The 13,773-nt window shown below is 45.6% G+C and overlaps 3 protein-coding genes across 3 annotated transcripts in view; 2 read left to right on the top strand and 1 right to left on the bottom strand.

The window, feature by feature from the left end:
- Positions 1 to 13,773, bottom strand: part of LOC144987176 (uncharacterized) — a 427,194-nt gene that overhangs the window by 174,212 nt on the left and 239,209 nt on the right. The gene's annotated exons all lie outside the window — the stretch shown is intronic.
- The window catches only part of LOC144986858 (uncharacterized), a 164,985-nt gene that overhangs the window by 59,378 nt on the left and 91,834 nt on the right, over positions 1 to 13,773 (top strand). The gene's annotated exons all lie outside the window — the stretch shown is intronic.
- On the top strand, positions 7,305 to 13,757 carry LOC144986283 (uncharacterized). The gene is made up of 2 exons (XM_078933943.1): positions 7,305 to 10,056; positions 10,189 to 13,757. Exons 1-2 carry the CDS (start codon positions 7,758 to 7,760, stop codon positions 13,305 to 13,307), a joined length of 5,418 nt encoding a protein of 1,805 aa, XP_078790069.1. The 5' UTR covers positions 7,305 to 7,757; the 3' UTR covers positions 13,308 to 13,757.

The following is a 13,773-nucleotide window of genomic DNA, read 5'->3' as shown; positions in this document are numbered from 1 at the left end:
TAATACTTTAGAACACACACAGGTGAGAAGCTTTTCTTTTAAAACAAAAATATTTTTTTTTTATAAAGGTTTTAGAGAAAAATCTCAATTTGCACGGTGGCGTGGTTAGCGCTCTTGCCTCACAGCAAGAAGGCCTCCGGTTCAAGTCCCGGTTGGGGGACATGAAAAACTACATCAATGGGGGACCTTTCTGTGTGGAGTTTGCATGTTCTCCCCGTGCATGCGTGGGTTTTCTCCGGGGTCTCCGGCTTCCTCCCACTGTCCAAAAACATGCTTCATAGGTTAATTGACAACTCTAAATGGAACATAGGTGTGAGTGTGAGAGTGAATGGGTGTGTGTTTGTGGACATTCTACCCTGTGACAGACTGGCGACGTGTCCAGGGCTTCCCCTGCCTTCGCCCACAAGTGGCCGGGATAGGCTCCGGCAGCCCCGTGACCCCGAAAGGGAAAAATGTTATGGAAAATGAATGAATCTCAACTTCGAAAACAGAAAAACTTAGAGCAGAAATCTTTTTATCCACCTTTGTCACGGTAGGGAGAACACGTCAATCAAAGTAAGGGTGGGGTCATAGGATAGCACAAGGGTTACAAAGTGTGTTGTGTGCTTCCTGCCAGCGACTGCTTTGGTATTGGAGGGGTAAATTATCTCAGTCAGACTGGTGGACTGATTGTATTTTGCACATTCCCACATTGCCAAAATTGCCTAAATCTTTTTCAGTGACTATGATGTTACTGTTTGATCAACCAGTAAAGTTCCCTGAGCTGAATCCAATGAATAAAATCTATGATCTGTTAACAAGAGGAAGATGAAACACCAGGCCTAATGATAAAGACGACTTGAAGTCTGCTGTTTAATCTCCCTGAGCTTTCATTACATGTGCGCCCCCCCAATCTGGTGGCCTCAATGACACAGAGCATTGATGTAGTAATTCAGTTCAAAGGAGGCATTAACTACATTTTGTCCTGCCATTGCTTTTTATTACTTTAGACAAAACTTTTTTAGTTGACCATTGTTGTAGTTTCTGCTAAGACAATGTTTATGTTGTGAAAATGTGTACATTATTATGAAAAAATGTTTTGTAAATATCTTTATGATTTTTTGTCATAATTTCATTATTGTTTTAGACTAAAAGAAGGGACTGCAGTTTTTCATTTGTCAAGGCATGTGAGCTAGTAACCATTGAGTGAAAACAGATTTTCTTTTAAATCCACTAACTAATGGAATCACCATGAATCAGCAAATTCTGCGGCTCAGAAAAGCGGCTTGAATATGCAATGATTTAAAATATAAAGTGTTGCAGAACTTTTAGGATGGAAAAACTGTGGAGAATATTTTCATGTGAATCCTCTTCTAAGCTGTTTGTTCCCTTTTGGGGTCATGAAGGCAGGGGACATCCTGCATCCAGTCTGTCACAGGGCCCATGCACTCTCACATTCACATCTAGGGACAATTTAGACCAACCAATCGATCTATGAAGCATGTTTTGGATGGAAGCTGGAGTCCCCAGAGAAAACTCACACATGCACAGGGACAAACATGCAAACTCTATTGTTTTCAGATCCTTCAACCAGGACTTGAACTGAGAGCCTTCTTGCTTTGAGGCAAGAGCACTAACCACTGCACCACTGTGCAACGTGACAACAATTATGTTTATGTTTTTGTTATGATACTGCTGAATGTAACCAGAATGTTGATAGAAACTTGTTTAAAGTAACGAACCCCATTTCTTTCTTTCTATATAAATCTTTGTGTTTGTATCACTTTTGTCGATTTTGATCTTCGGTTTGAAGTGATGCTCATTTAATACATATAATTTAAACTTTCATACATCCAGTAAAATTACATAGCTATAATAACGGTACAAACGTATTCTATTAAAAAGCAAGAATCGTGGTTCGATCTGTGAGCCGTTGAGCTAGATTCATGAATTGAATCGGATCGCCACCTAAGGAACGATCCACAGTCCAGAAAAGGTTTTCCTAAAAATGTATGAAGGAAGATGCAGATAAAGAACCAGACTGGTGTCTGGTGTTCTTGTGATTCCTGTTTTCTAGTAGACATTAGAACTGTTCCTCTGTTCTTTTTGGTTCTCAGTGTTCTGTTCCAATCTTACTGTGAAGAATAAAGTGAACGTGAACATCAGTCAAAAGTGTGGAGTCTTTCCCACAGTCTGGGTTTCTGCTGTTCGTTGGTTCTCTGCTGGATCCAATGCTGGACTCTGTTCCAAAAAGCAGAGTATATGACGTTACCGGGGGTAAGTTTAAGGGTAAATTAATTGATGTTCTACACTTTTGGTTCCAAATCTGCATGGAACTTTAAATATGAAGGACTGCATTCACTATGAAACACGTATTTATTCAAAGACGTGAGCATAAAATGACTTTTAACCCTTGGGCTATCTTAGATGACCCCACCCTTACATTGACGTGTTCTCCCTAACATGACAAAGGTGGATAAAGGTGGAAAGATTTCATGTAATCCATGGAAACCAGTGAAGATCACAAATCATTAAAGAAAAAAGGTTCAGAGCACTGTTTAGAGGGTCTAGATGACCCAAATCCCAATGTTAAAGTGCCTAGGATAGAACAAGGGTTACGGAGAATAAATGTTTAAACTTTTAGACTAGATGAGACTGAAGCATTTTTCTTTTTAATATCTGTGAAAAAATATCACATTTATCTAAAAATCAGAATCACACTCCAGAACAACGGTTTTTCCTGTTTTCTATTGGACTAATGTTCACCATCTGCTGAGGAGAAATACCTAATGTTGAACTGAACTGTTTACTTTTTTTCACGAGTTTGTTCATAAAACACAATTTGTGTGCAGTAAAGACAGCCGTTATAAAGCCTTATATATGTTATAACAGGTTTAATAGTATAAAATATAACCAGTGTGTTTGTGACTGAAGGATAGAATGATGAGAGAAACACCTCTGCTGTTTGGACACTTTGACCAGCAGAGGGCAGCAGAACTTTCAGCAACTCTGGATCTGATCCCACAAAAACAATCCATGGATGATCAGATTTCAGAAGATTTGAAGGATCAAAGACAAAGATATTCTGAAGAGAAGATGTGAGAAGAAAGTCCAGAATGAATCCACTCTGACTTCTCCTCATGTCTCTGAAGCTTGTGTCTTCATGTCTTCACCTCAGAGTTTCTTCTGGATTCCATGTGGATCAATAATATTGATCATGTTCTGTTGTCATTTTCCATCAGAACTTCAGGCTTTTCTCTGCTGATGATCTCTGAGCTGAACTTCTTGGAGGAATTCCTGAATCTGGGATTTGGAGCAAACAGTCAGAACAAAGGAGGTTTCCATTTCTTCTAAGCTCTGCCAGAAGAAAAGAGCTGAAGCTTGAAGCTGAAGCAGCATTTGCTTTGAGAATCTGTCCTCCAGACCAACAAGTCCCACCACAGCCTTGAAGACGTTTCCAGAAGCAGCAGCAGACTGTGTTCCCATGACGACGCTGAAGTCAGCTGCTGCTCTGCAGGAGAAAGTCTGCAGCTCCTCAGTCAGGAAGCTCTTTCAAGCTCGTGCACATCTGTCAGTGCAGCAGCAGAAAGCCTGTTTCCCTGCAGGAAGTCTGAGACTTTTCAAAGTAAGAGCCTCATGTTGGCAGAGATGGGTTGGATTCTTTGATGCTCCAGTGTCTTTTGGATTCAGGATGAGTTCATGCAGATCTAGAAATCCCACCATGATGGTCATCCTTGAGGAATTTCAAAATAAAAGACTTACAATCACCACAATCACTGCTGGATGATAAATACATTTACTCTTTATTTTCTGTCAATACATAATATTTATCAATAAATCCTTGATTGTAAATGATGGATCTAAAGTTGAAAAGAAGTCAAAGTGCTGACTCAGCACAGATCAAAGGAGACACAGATGATTTCCTGGAATGAAGAAAACATCAAACATCATGATGTGATCTGGAACTGAGCTGTTCTTCAGAAGATCCTCCCAAACATGGAAACTGTTGCTGCAACACGTGAAGGTTTGGTTCTGTTGCTAGTGAGATCTGATGGATCAGAACCAGACTTCTGTCAGCTGGAACTGGGGCTTCTTCCAGACCATGTGGCCTAATGGACAAGGCGTCTGAGTCTGGATCAGAAGATTGAGGGTTCAAGTCCCTTCATGGTTGGATTTAGATAATGTTCTTTACCAGAGAACTTGGCATTTAGCAGTCAGAGGGAGAGAGGAACTTCCTGACAGGAAACATAGTCAATTATCAGACATCCAGGATTTTTTTCTTTCTTTGTTGTCCTTTCAGACTCACTGGAATCCAGCTGCTGTGGTAGAGTGTCCTTGTTGAAGCTTCATGTCTTGTTTGTCTCTTTCATGTTGGTTGATCTCTATGGTTTTCTCTGTGTGGTCAGAAGGTGACGATAAAGGAAACATCCAGTTTCTGCACACGTTACTTTTAGGCTAATGCTAAGTAAACAGAGAAAACATCTCTGGTCTGATTGGACCAAAGCATGTTAGTGAAGTCCACAGTGGTTCCTGCTGTGAAGATCTGTTTCTCTGTTTGTGGATGAAGAGAACAAACGAAGCAGTTCTCCTGTTCCCGGGGAGTATTCCAGGAAGCATGTTTAAAATAGTGTGAAGAAACTGGATTCTCTAGAAAGGACTGTATTAAAATTTAGTTCGTAACCCCGTCAGTTTCTTGCACACAGAAATAATGAATAACGACTCAGAGACAGTTACTTATCTTTTTTAGGTTTACTCCGCACAAAGACCACAGATTTGTACGCAGGGTTACAGACAGATGAACATGGTGCATTCAAAGTCCGAACAAAGGAGTTCAGAAAAAGGCCTGGCATATATACCTTGTATTTGCATATTCAGAACCACAGACTGTTGCAGGCTAGATGTTCGAAGGTCAGAGCACTTAAAGTGTCAGATCTCTCTGGGGTTATCACAGACATTTGCCAGAACGCATACACCAGAACACACAAAGATGAAAAGGGAAGATGTTAAAGGAATGTTTGCGAGACAATAGTCTTGGTTGTGCTCTGTCTGGAGTGTAATATAATTTTGAGATGATAATACATAGTGAATCGAGGTTAAGCCATTAATGTGATAAAAGGTAAAAGTTAGTTTAATAAAATGTAAAAAGGAGTTTCTAACTATTCTGTTTCTAATCACTCCTAACAGAAACATTAAAAAGGTACTGATTGTAGAAAGAAGAACTGGACTTTTCTTTCACTTTGGATTGAGGTCAGAATGTGGTGATTTCAGGTTTTTGTTGGGACTTTATGGAAAGAGTTGAGTCACTTTTCAAAAAACTTTCATCATCTGTGTATATTTGTACAAACATGAGCTCTAAAAAGAAAACTGGAGGGATTTTAAGGTAACAGAGAAGACAGGTTTGATGAACTTCTGCTCTACAGTCGATGCAGCAGAGACAGAAACTGAAGCCTTCATCACATCACCATAGTTGGATTCCAGAGCGCTTTATCAAAGCGCCTTAAGCCCGTTTGGACTCTGGCGCTCCACGCGCTGGATGAATAGTGGCGTTTGGAGGAAGTGCGGCTGCGCAGTCCGTCACTGAACACCGTCACTGCCTGGACCTCTTTCTGGGTCCTAGTGCCCTAAAGGTTACAGCTCCTGGTTCCACAAGAAAAAAGTCCATTCTAGAGGCCACTCTGACGTCATCATCATCAAAGACAGCGTTACCTAGCAACCATACCAAGACCATAGCAGCTATAGAGGGAAACACAACAAACCATCAACGGCGGTTAAAGCAGTCAGACGTTTGTTCTGCAGCTCAGCAAAAATCTCTGCTTTAGGTTTTGGGGAGAAAAACAAAGGAAAACACACGGAGAAGGATTCTGCAAAGGAAATCCCAAGTTCTATTGGTAAGTCAGCGTCCTGGAAACATGCTTTGTTGGTTCTGAAGTGGCATGAATGCAGACTTAGATTGGTTTGTTTCCTTGGATTCTTCAGATGGATTCAAGCTGTAAATGTTGTCAGCATAAAGCAAGTTTGGACTAAACTAAAGCAGAAAGTGGCTTTGAAGATGGTCAGGAGAAATGAGGGCTTTTTTCAGGAATTCTTGGAAGAGGAGGACTTCTCCAAACAACCAGAATCTAGGAGGAGGTTTTTTCAGCATTGAGATCAGGATTTAGCATGAGCTTCAATCCCATTTTTGTTCAATCCAAATGTTTACCGTCATATTCAGGAGTTCAACTCTGAAAGCCACCATGACATCATAGACATTAAAGAGCCTGTTACCTAGCAACCAAACACAACAAACTGTAGACTATTCAAACTGGACATTTTGAGGCAACAATTCTTTTCTAACTGCAGTTTTTATGAAAAATCCAAATGATGGAAACAGATTGTGTAAAGGAAATGAGGATCTATTGGTGAGTCACAGTCCTGGAAACATGAGTTGTGCTCTGATGAAGACGCCTGATCCAAATGTGGATTTTAATTTTAAAATTGTTCAAAATTTGATGACACTAAAAATAAACAAAGTAAATTGGATGGATAATCAGAATTACTTCATTTGATCCCATTCGTGGGAAATTTGTTGAATATATTTATATATATTATTTTTTTTTATATTATAACTGTTTTTTTCCAAAAACCCTGAAAGGATTTGACGTCACTTTTCCTACCAATAGTTTATGTCGTAATTTACAGATTATTTCATATATCAGTTCGTGAGGACCTGTGTTGTCCAGGAAATATATTACTCTTCGTTTTCTTTCGGTTAAATAGAAGACCTTGCCTGCAGACGGCCAACTGGCGACTAACATCAATAGCCGGAACCGGAAGTCACGTCCCGTTCCCCCTTCTCCATTTAGGTTGCTCCTTTTCTGATCGAAAAATATTAGTCACAGCATAATTGTGTTAATGAAAACTGCCACTTTCTGTTTTATTTGCCAGTAAAGTTGAAAAAAAAGCAATTTTCCCCCGCCATCGACTTCATTATGTGAGCGACAGACAACACTCCAGACCAGCTGGTGGCGCTAAAGCACCATGACGCTGTTAGCCAAACAAAGAAGAAGAACAGCACGAGGCGCTAGCAGCGTTAGCTTGTGTTGAGAGGTCAGCTGTGTTTAGTTGGGACGTTTGTGAGGTTTTTGGACAGAAAGGACGATACGTGGTTCGTCTGGGAACTCTCAGCATTTTCCAAAGTGTCGTAAATGAGTGAAGAAGTGTTGAACGGAAAGACAACGTGGATTGCTGTGATTGTGAGACTAGCAGATGATCGATCGGAGCTGCAGTGAAGAGGACGGCGGTGTTTGTGGGAGTTGGAGCTGAAGATCGGAGCAGGAACCATTGTTAGCAGCTTAGCTTGTCCCCACCCGTTGCTATGTTTCTTTGGTGTGACTGCGGTTGTCAGGGAGATGACGCAGCGACGGAAGGGGGCGTCGCCTTGGGGCGCAGGCGCACGAGAGGGGAAGACGCGCGGGAGAGCAAAAGGGGAGGGGCTGTTTGGCTGCATGTTTTCAGTTTGAATGAGAAGGAGTTCGGAGACGTTGTGCTGTAAGAGTTGATCTGACCAAAGAAATAAACGGCTAAAAGGCCTGTTCTAAAGCAACGGTGTCCCGCTAAATCTGTTACCATTAAAGTCCCGACCGGACTGGAGATCATAACAGCGGTTTCCGACTACGGTCCGAAGCCTCACGCTGAAGGTAACACTGGGGGCTCGTTCCGGGATACACCGTTGTTGACCAGGGCTGACCCAAAGAAGAAGGATTGAACGACGTGACGTGCAAGACGCCTGAGAGCTCAAAATGACGGCGCGCGGAGCGAATGCTGCCGCGGTCGGAGCTAGGCCACGCACAAGAAATGCAGCCACAAACGTGAGCATGAACCCTTTTCTATCGGAGATAGCGGAAGAGTACCGCCCTCAGAGGAATGTAAATGATTTAAAATACGTGAATGAGGGAGAGACTAATTGCTGTGTCACGTGTATGGAACTAACGTTAGCCGAGGGTGAGCGGGCCTACTCCCCGATTAAACAACACGTGGTGGTGGAGGAGCTCTACCCGACGCCCCCAATTTCCACCAACCCCTTTATAACACCCACCAATGAACAACATCACGCGGCTGGTGAGTGCATGGCGGGTTTTCGTCCTCAAAAGTGCAACTACGAACCCAGGATGTCCACCCCTGTAAAGTCACCATTTGCTGATCCATCCACCCCCACCGCCGCCTGTTGGCTTGCAAATCTCCACATCTCTCCATCTAATGACTGTCATGCTGGAAACAATTCCCCGGTTTCCATCAGACCCCCATCACCTGGTTTGCCACCTTTCACCACCCAGGAAAATAAATTGGGCCCATACAACATTTACTGGTCACCCAAATATCTAACTGGGCCATCAGATGATGGGGCAGAACTGCATCAGAACGCCCATGTGAAATTCCAGTCACCCCCCCAAAGCTTTCACTCACCTGCTGTTGGACATGATGCTGCTCTGCAGGGCGAAGGGGTGGGGCAGTTTCTGCAGAACGAGAGAATTCCAATACTGCAGCCAGATCGCTTTGATGGATCACGATCGTGGAGAGATTTTCTGTATCATTTTGAAAGTTGTGCAGAAGCGAACCATTGGACTGAGAAAACCAAAGTTGTTCAGCTTAGATTCTGCCTGCTCGGTGCTGCTGGAGCTATTATTCACAAGAACCCAAGGTCAGCTTCGTGGAGTTTCCAACGAATTGTGGAGGAAATTGAGGCTGCCTATGGTCCAAGTTCTGAACATGCTGCAGCCATCGGCATTGAGCTACGACAGCGAGTCAGAAGACCAGGTGAAGCTTTGCACACTCTCAGGGATGACATTTATGAAAAGGTGGCAATAGTCTATGGTGATTGCACTGAGAGTGAACAGGAGCGCATAAGCGTCGAGATATTCACTAATGCCTTAACAGATACAGACATTATTCAAAAGTTGCTAGAAGATCAACCCAAAACGCTGGCTGAGGCATATCAGAAGGCTCACCGTTTTGAAACCACGAGAAGTGCGGCTCGAGCTGTCACCCAACTGATGAGATCAGGCGTGGGTGCAAGGGGTGGAACCATTCATGGGGCCAGAGCAGCCCCCCTGCGTGAATATACCAGCAACCAGGAAGACGGAAAGGCACAAAAGGTCGTTCCCACTCCTTCGGGGCAAGCAGGGCGGTCTGTGAGAAGGCAGGCAGCCGAAAGTAGACGTAAGAAAACCAGGGAGGATGAACTGATCTGTCACAACTGCTCGGGGGTAGGGCATTTCCAGAAACACTGCCCCTCCCCTCGCTGGCCCATGCCAGGCCCCCGCAAAGCTAATCTGCTTCCCTCCACAAATGGCAACAACACTGTGGTCATCTACGCCAAAAGCCCAGAAGAGGAAATGTGTGTTCAGATAATGATACATGGTGTACGGATGTGTGCTCTGCTGGACTCTGGTGCCAGAAGAAATGTGTTACCCCTTCATCTCTTTCATTTAATTCCTAACGGCATCCAGCCCCCAATCTCACCATCTACGGTGCACACACTCCAGGGCATCGGACCAGAGGGCCTAGCGGTTCTGGGTGAGGTTGACCTTCCTGTCAATGTCGGCTGCAGAGTCATTTCAGTTAACTTTATCATCGCTGACACAACTGAGAGTACTGAAGTTATTTTGGGGCATCCTTTTTTACTACAGACACAAGCATGCTTAGACTATGGCAGTAAAGAGATCACTCTGTTTGGTGAAAAGGTGCCCCCGTTCAAGCCCGACCCACAACCTGCAACTCACCTAGTGAGAGTAGCACGCACCACTGTGTTGGAGGCAGGGTGTGAATACATCGTGCCAGGTACCTCTCAGGTCGGTTTTGCTACTTCTGAAGACTTGATGCTGAGTCCTGCAAAAGCGTTTGTCTCAAAACATCATGTGATGGTGGCACGCTCAGTTGTTCAGCCTTCGCAGTCTTTGTGCATCCCCATCAGAGTCTTCAACCCGAGCACATCTCCTGTCACCTTGAAGAAAGGAGTCGTTGCTGGTGTTCTTCAGCCAGCCCAAGTGGTGGGGAAGGTGGAGCTCTCACGACCCAAAGATCAACCTTCCCATGACCCTGGTAACTCGTTCTCTTTCTCCGTGCCTCAACATCTCACAGACCTGTATGAAGAAAGTTGTGCTAATCTGCCGGAAGAAAGTCGCTACAGACTAGCAGGGCTGCTACGCTCTTACAGTGACGTTTTCTCTGCAGGCTCCACTGACCTCGGCCGGACTAATGTCGTACAGCATGACATCTTGACAACGCCCGGGTCAGCAGTAAAACAACAACCCCGCCGCATGAACAGAGAGAAGCAGGAGGCTGCCGACCAGCAGGTGCAACAGAGCCTCGAAGCAGGGTTAGCTCGGCACAGTAACAGCAGCTGGGCAGCACCTATAGTCATGGTGAAGAAAAAGGATCAGAGCCCACGACTCTGTGTGGATTACAGGCCATTAAATGACAGAACCATCAAGGATGCCTATCCCCTGCCACGCATACAAGACACCCTTGACACCTTATCCACCGCCAAGTACTTCAGCACACTGGACCTGACTTCAGGCTACTGGCAGGTGGAAATGACACCTAGAGCTCGTAAGGCTGCAGCATTTTGCACCAGGAAGGGACTGTTCGAATGGAATGTGATGCCGTTTGGACTATGCAATGCCCCTGCCACCTTCCAACGGCTCATGGACCGTGTACTAGCTGGGTTGCAGTGGGAGGCTTGTCTGGTGTATCTTGACGACATCATAGTCCTTGGATGCAACAGCAATCAGATGATGGAACGGTTGGAGCAGGTGTTTACCAGACTTAGACAGGCCAATCTTAAACTGAAGCCGTCTAAGTGCCGTCTCTTTCAGGAGCAAGTGGCTTACCTGGGGCACGTCGTGTCAGCTCAAGGGATCTCCACCGATCCACAAAAGATCCAAAAGGTCCAAGACTGGCCCATCCCCAAGAACATTTCTGAAGTGCGACAGTTTGTGGGGTTGGCGTCCTATTATAGACGTTTCGTTGCCGACTTTGCTACCATTGCAAGGCCGCTTCATGAGCTGACTAAAAAGTATGCACGTTTCGACTGGACGACTGAATGCCAAGAGGCTTTTGAAGAACTGAAGGAGCGACTTACTTCTGCACCGATTTTGGGCTACCCTCTTGACAGCGGGGAACTGCTTCTTGACACTGACGCCAGCGACTGGGGAGTTGGTGCAGTGTTGTCCCAAGTGCAGGGAGGTGAAGAGAGAGTGCTGGCTTATGGAAGCCGGCGGTTAACAACAACAGAGCAAAATTACTGCACAACCAGGAGAGAACTTCTGGCGGTGGTCGAGTTTACCTCCCATTTCAGACAGTACCTTCTTGGTCGATCGTTTGTTCTGCGAACAGACCACAGTAGCCTACGGTGGCTGACCCGTTTAAAAGAACCGGAGGGACAGCTGGCCAGGTGGTTGGAGAAGCTGGCAGAGTACGACTTTCAAGTACTTCACCGGCCAGGGAAGGTTCATCAGAATGCAGATGCACTCTCCAGAAGGCCATGTCGCGAGCTGTGTGCTTGCAAACTCCCTGACCCCAGCACCGACAGCAACACATCCCAAGACAAGCAGGTACAGTGTGAATTTGACGATATTGTTGCTGAGACCACAATTAGTGTTGTTCGCCCAGTGGGGGTGGCGATGATTGATCAGCATGATGGGAACGATGCTGCAGTAGACCCACAGCGCACCCTAGTGGGGGTAGATAACACCACCTCAGCCCCTGTGCCTGTATTCAGCGGTTGGACACACGAGGAGCTTCAAGCAGCCCAGAAAGCAGACTCAGACATGGCACCAGTATTTGCTTTTAGACAGCAAGGAGATGACCGTCCCCCTTGGGCGGAAATAGCCAGTTTAAGCCCAGCTACAAAGGCATATTGGGCACAATGGAAGAGATTGTTTTTTAAGAATGGAGTGTTGATGAGAAAGTTTTACTGTAAGGATGGAAAGATGTTATTTGCACAGACATTACTCCCCAAGACATATCGCCACACTGTGATGGCGCACCTGCATGAAGGACCCATCGGTGGTCATTTTGGAGCTGAGCGAACTTTGGGCCGCCTCAAAACCAGGTACTACTGGTACAACATGCGTGATGATGTCACATTGTTCTGCCAAACATGTGCTTCTTGTGCTTGTAGAGCTCGACCTAAAAAGACACCTCAGGCTCCAATGGGTTCCGTGCGAGTTGGTGCCCCAATGGAACGGATCGCTGTTGACGTGATGGGGCCTCTAAATGAGACCGATCGGCATAACAGATACATCCTGGTTGTGCAAGACTACTTCAGCAAGTGGGTGGAAGCATACCCGGTGCCGAATGAACAAGCCACAACTGTAGCAGAAAAGATTGTTTCTGAGTGGGTCTGCAGATATGGAGCACCTTACGAATTACACAGCGACCAGGGCGCCAATTTTGAGTCTGCGGTATTCCAGGGGATGTGTGAGCTGTTGGGCATTAACAAAACCAGGACCACACCCTTTAGGCCCCAATCTGACGGTCAAGTGGAACGATTTAATGCCACACTACAGAAAACCCTTGCTGCCACAGCCGAAAGATGTCACTGGGACTGGGACATAATGATTCCCTATGCCCTCATGCCTTACAGAGCCACAAAGCACAGCTCTACGGGCCTGACACCAAACATGATGCTCTTTGGCCGCGAGATTACAGAACCCATGGACCTGGTCGTTGGACTTCCTCCAGAGAATCTGACAGTGGACACTGCCCCAGAGTACGTACAGCGGCTCAGACAACGACTGGAGCTCTCCCACCAGCTAGCACGAAGCGTCTTGGGAAGGGCTGTGGAGCGCGCCAAACGGCAGTATGACAAGAACATCTGTCAAGTGCAGTACAAGATCGGTGACGCAGTTTGGTACCTTCTAAAAGGAACTAAACGTGTCAAGAACAAGGTGCGCAAGTTCCTGCCATCTTACGAAGGTCCCTACTTTGTTGTTGATCATCTGGACGATCTGGTGTACCGCATTAAAAAGGGACCAAGGTCGAAGGCAAAAATAGTGCACCACGACAAGCTCAAGCTATATCACTCCAGAGTTCCACTTGACGGCAGCTGGGTCTCACGGACACAGGAGAACTGCACACAGAGGAAACAAAAGCACCAATCTTTGGGCGAGGACTACGGGCCGCTGACCCTGTGGAATGAATCGTCTGACACAGAAGAGTGCGTGGAGGGAACTTTAACAGATTCAGAAGACGCTCAGACCCCCTGTGAAACTATGCTGGCCTCAGCTGGAAGACCACAGCGGGCGCGGAGAGCGCCAAACATGTTTGGAGAATGGATTCTTTCCTGAAGAAAGAGCTATTACGAGCTATATAGAAAAAAAAAGCTAAAAAAAAAAAAAAAAAGTCATGTCAGGCTGTTTATGGTGTTTGTTGTTATGTTATCTGACCTCTTATGATGGGTTTAAGTTTAGAGAAACCTGTTTATTCTTTCTGTGAGTGCTGGAGTGCAGTTAGAGTAACTGTCATCCAGAGTGGGGGTAGTGTTAGCAGCTTAGCTTGTCCCCACCCGTTGCTATGTTTCTTTGGTGTGACTGCGGTTGTCAGGGAGATGACGCAGCGACGGAAGGGGGCGTCGCCTTGGGGCGCAGGCGCACGAGAGGGGAAGACGCGCGGGAGAGCAAAAGGGGAGGGGCTGTTTGGCTGCATGTTTTCAGTTTGAATGAGAAGGAGTTCGGAGACGTTGTGCTGTAAGAGTTGATCTGACCAAAGAAATAAACGGCTAAAAGGCCTGTTCTAAAGCAACGGTGTCCCGCT

The sequence above is a fragment of the Oryzias latipes genome, chromosome 2, assembly GCF_053564925.1.
Source record: "Oryzias latipes strain Hd-rR chromosome 2, Olatipes_Hd-rR_3.1".
In the NCBI taxonomy this organism is placed as follows: Eukaryota; Metazoa; Chordata; class Actinopteri; order Beloniformes; family Adrianichthyidae; genus Oryzias; species Oryzias latipes.
This window is presented reverse-complemented; position numbering and strand designations above follow the sequence as displayed.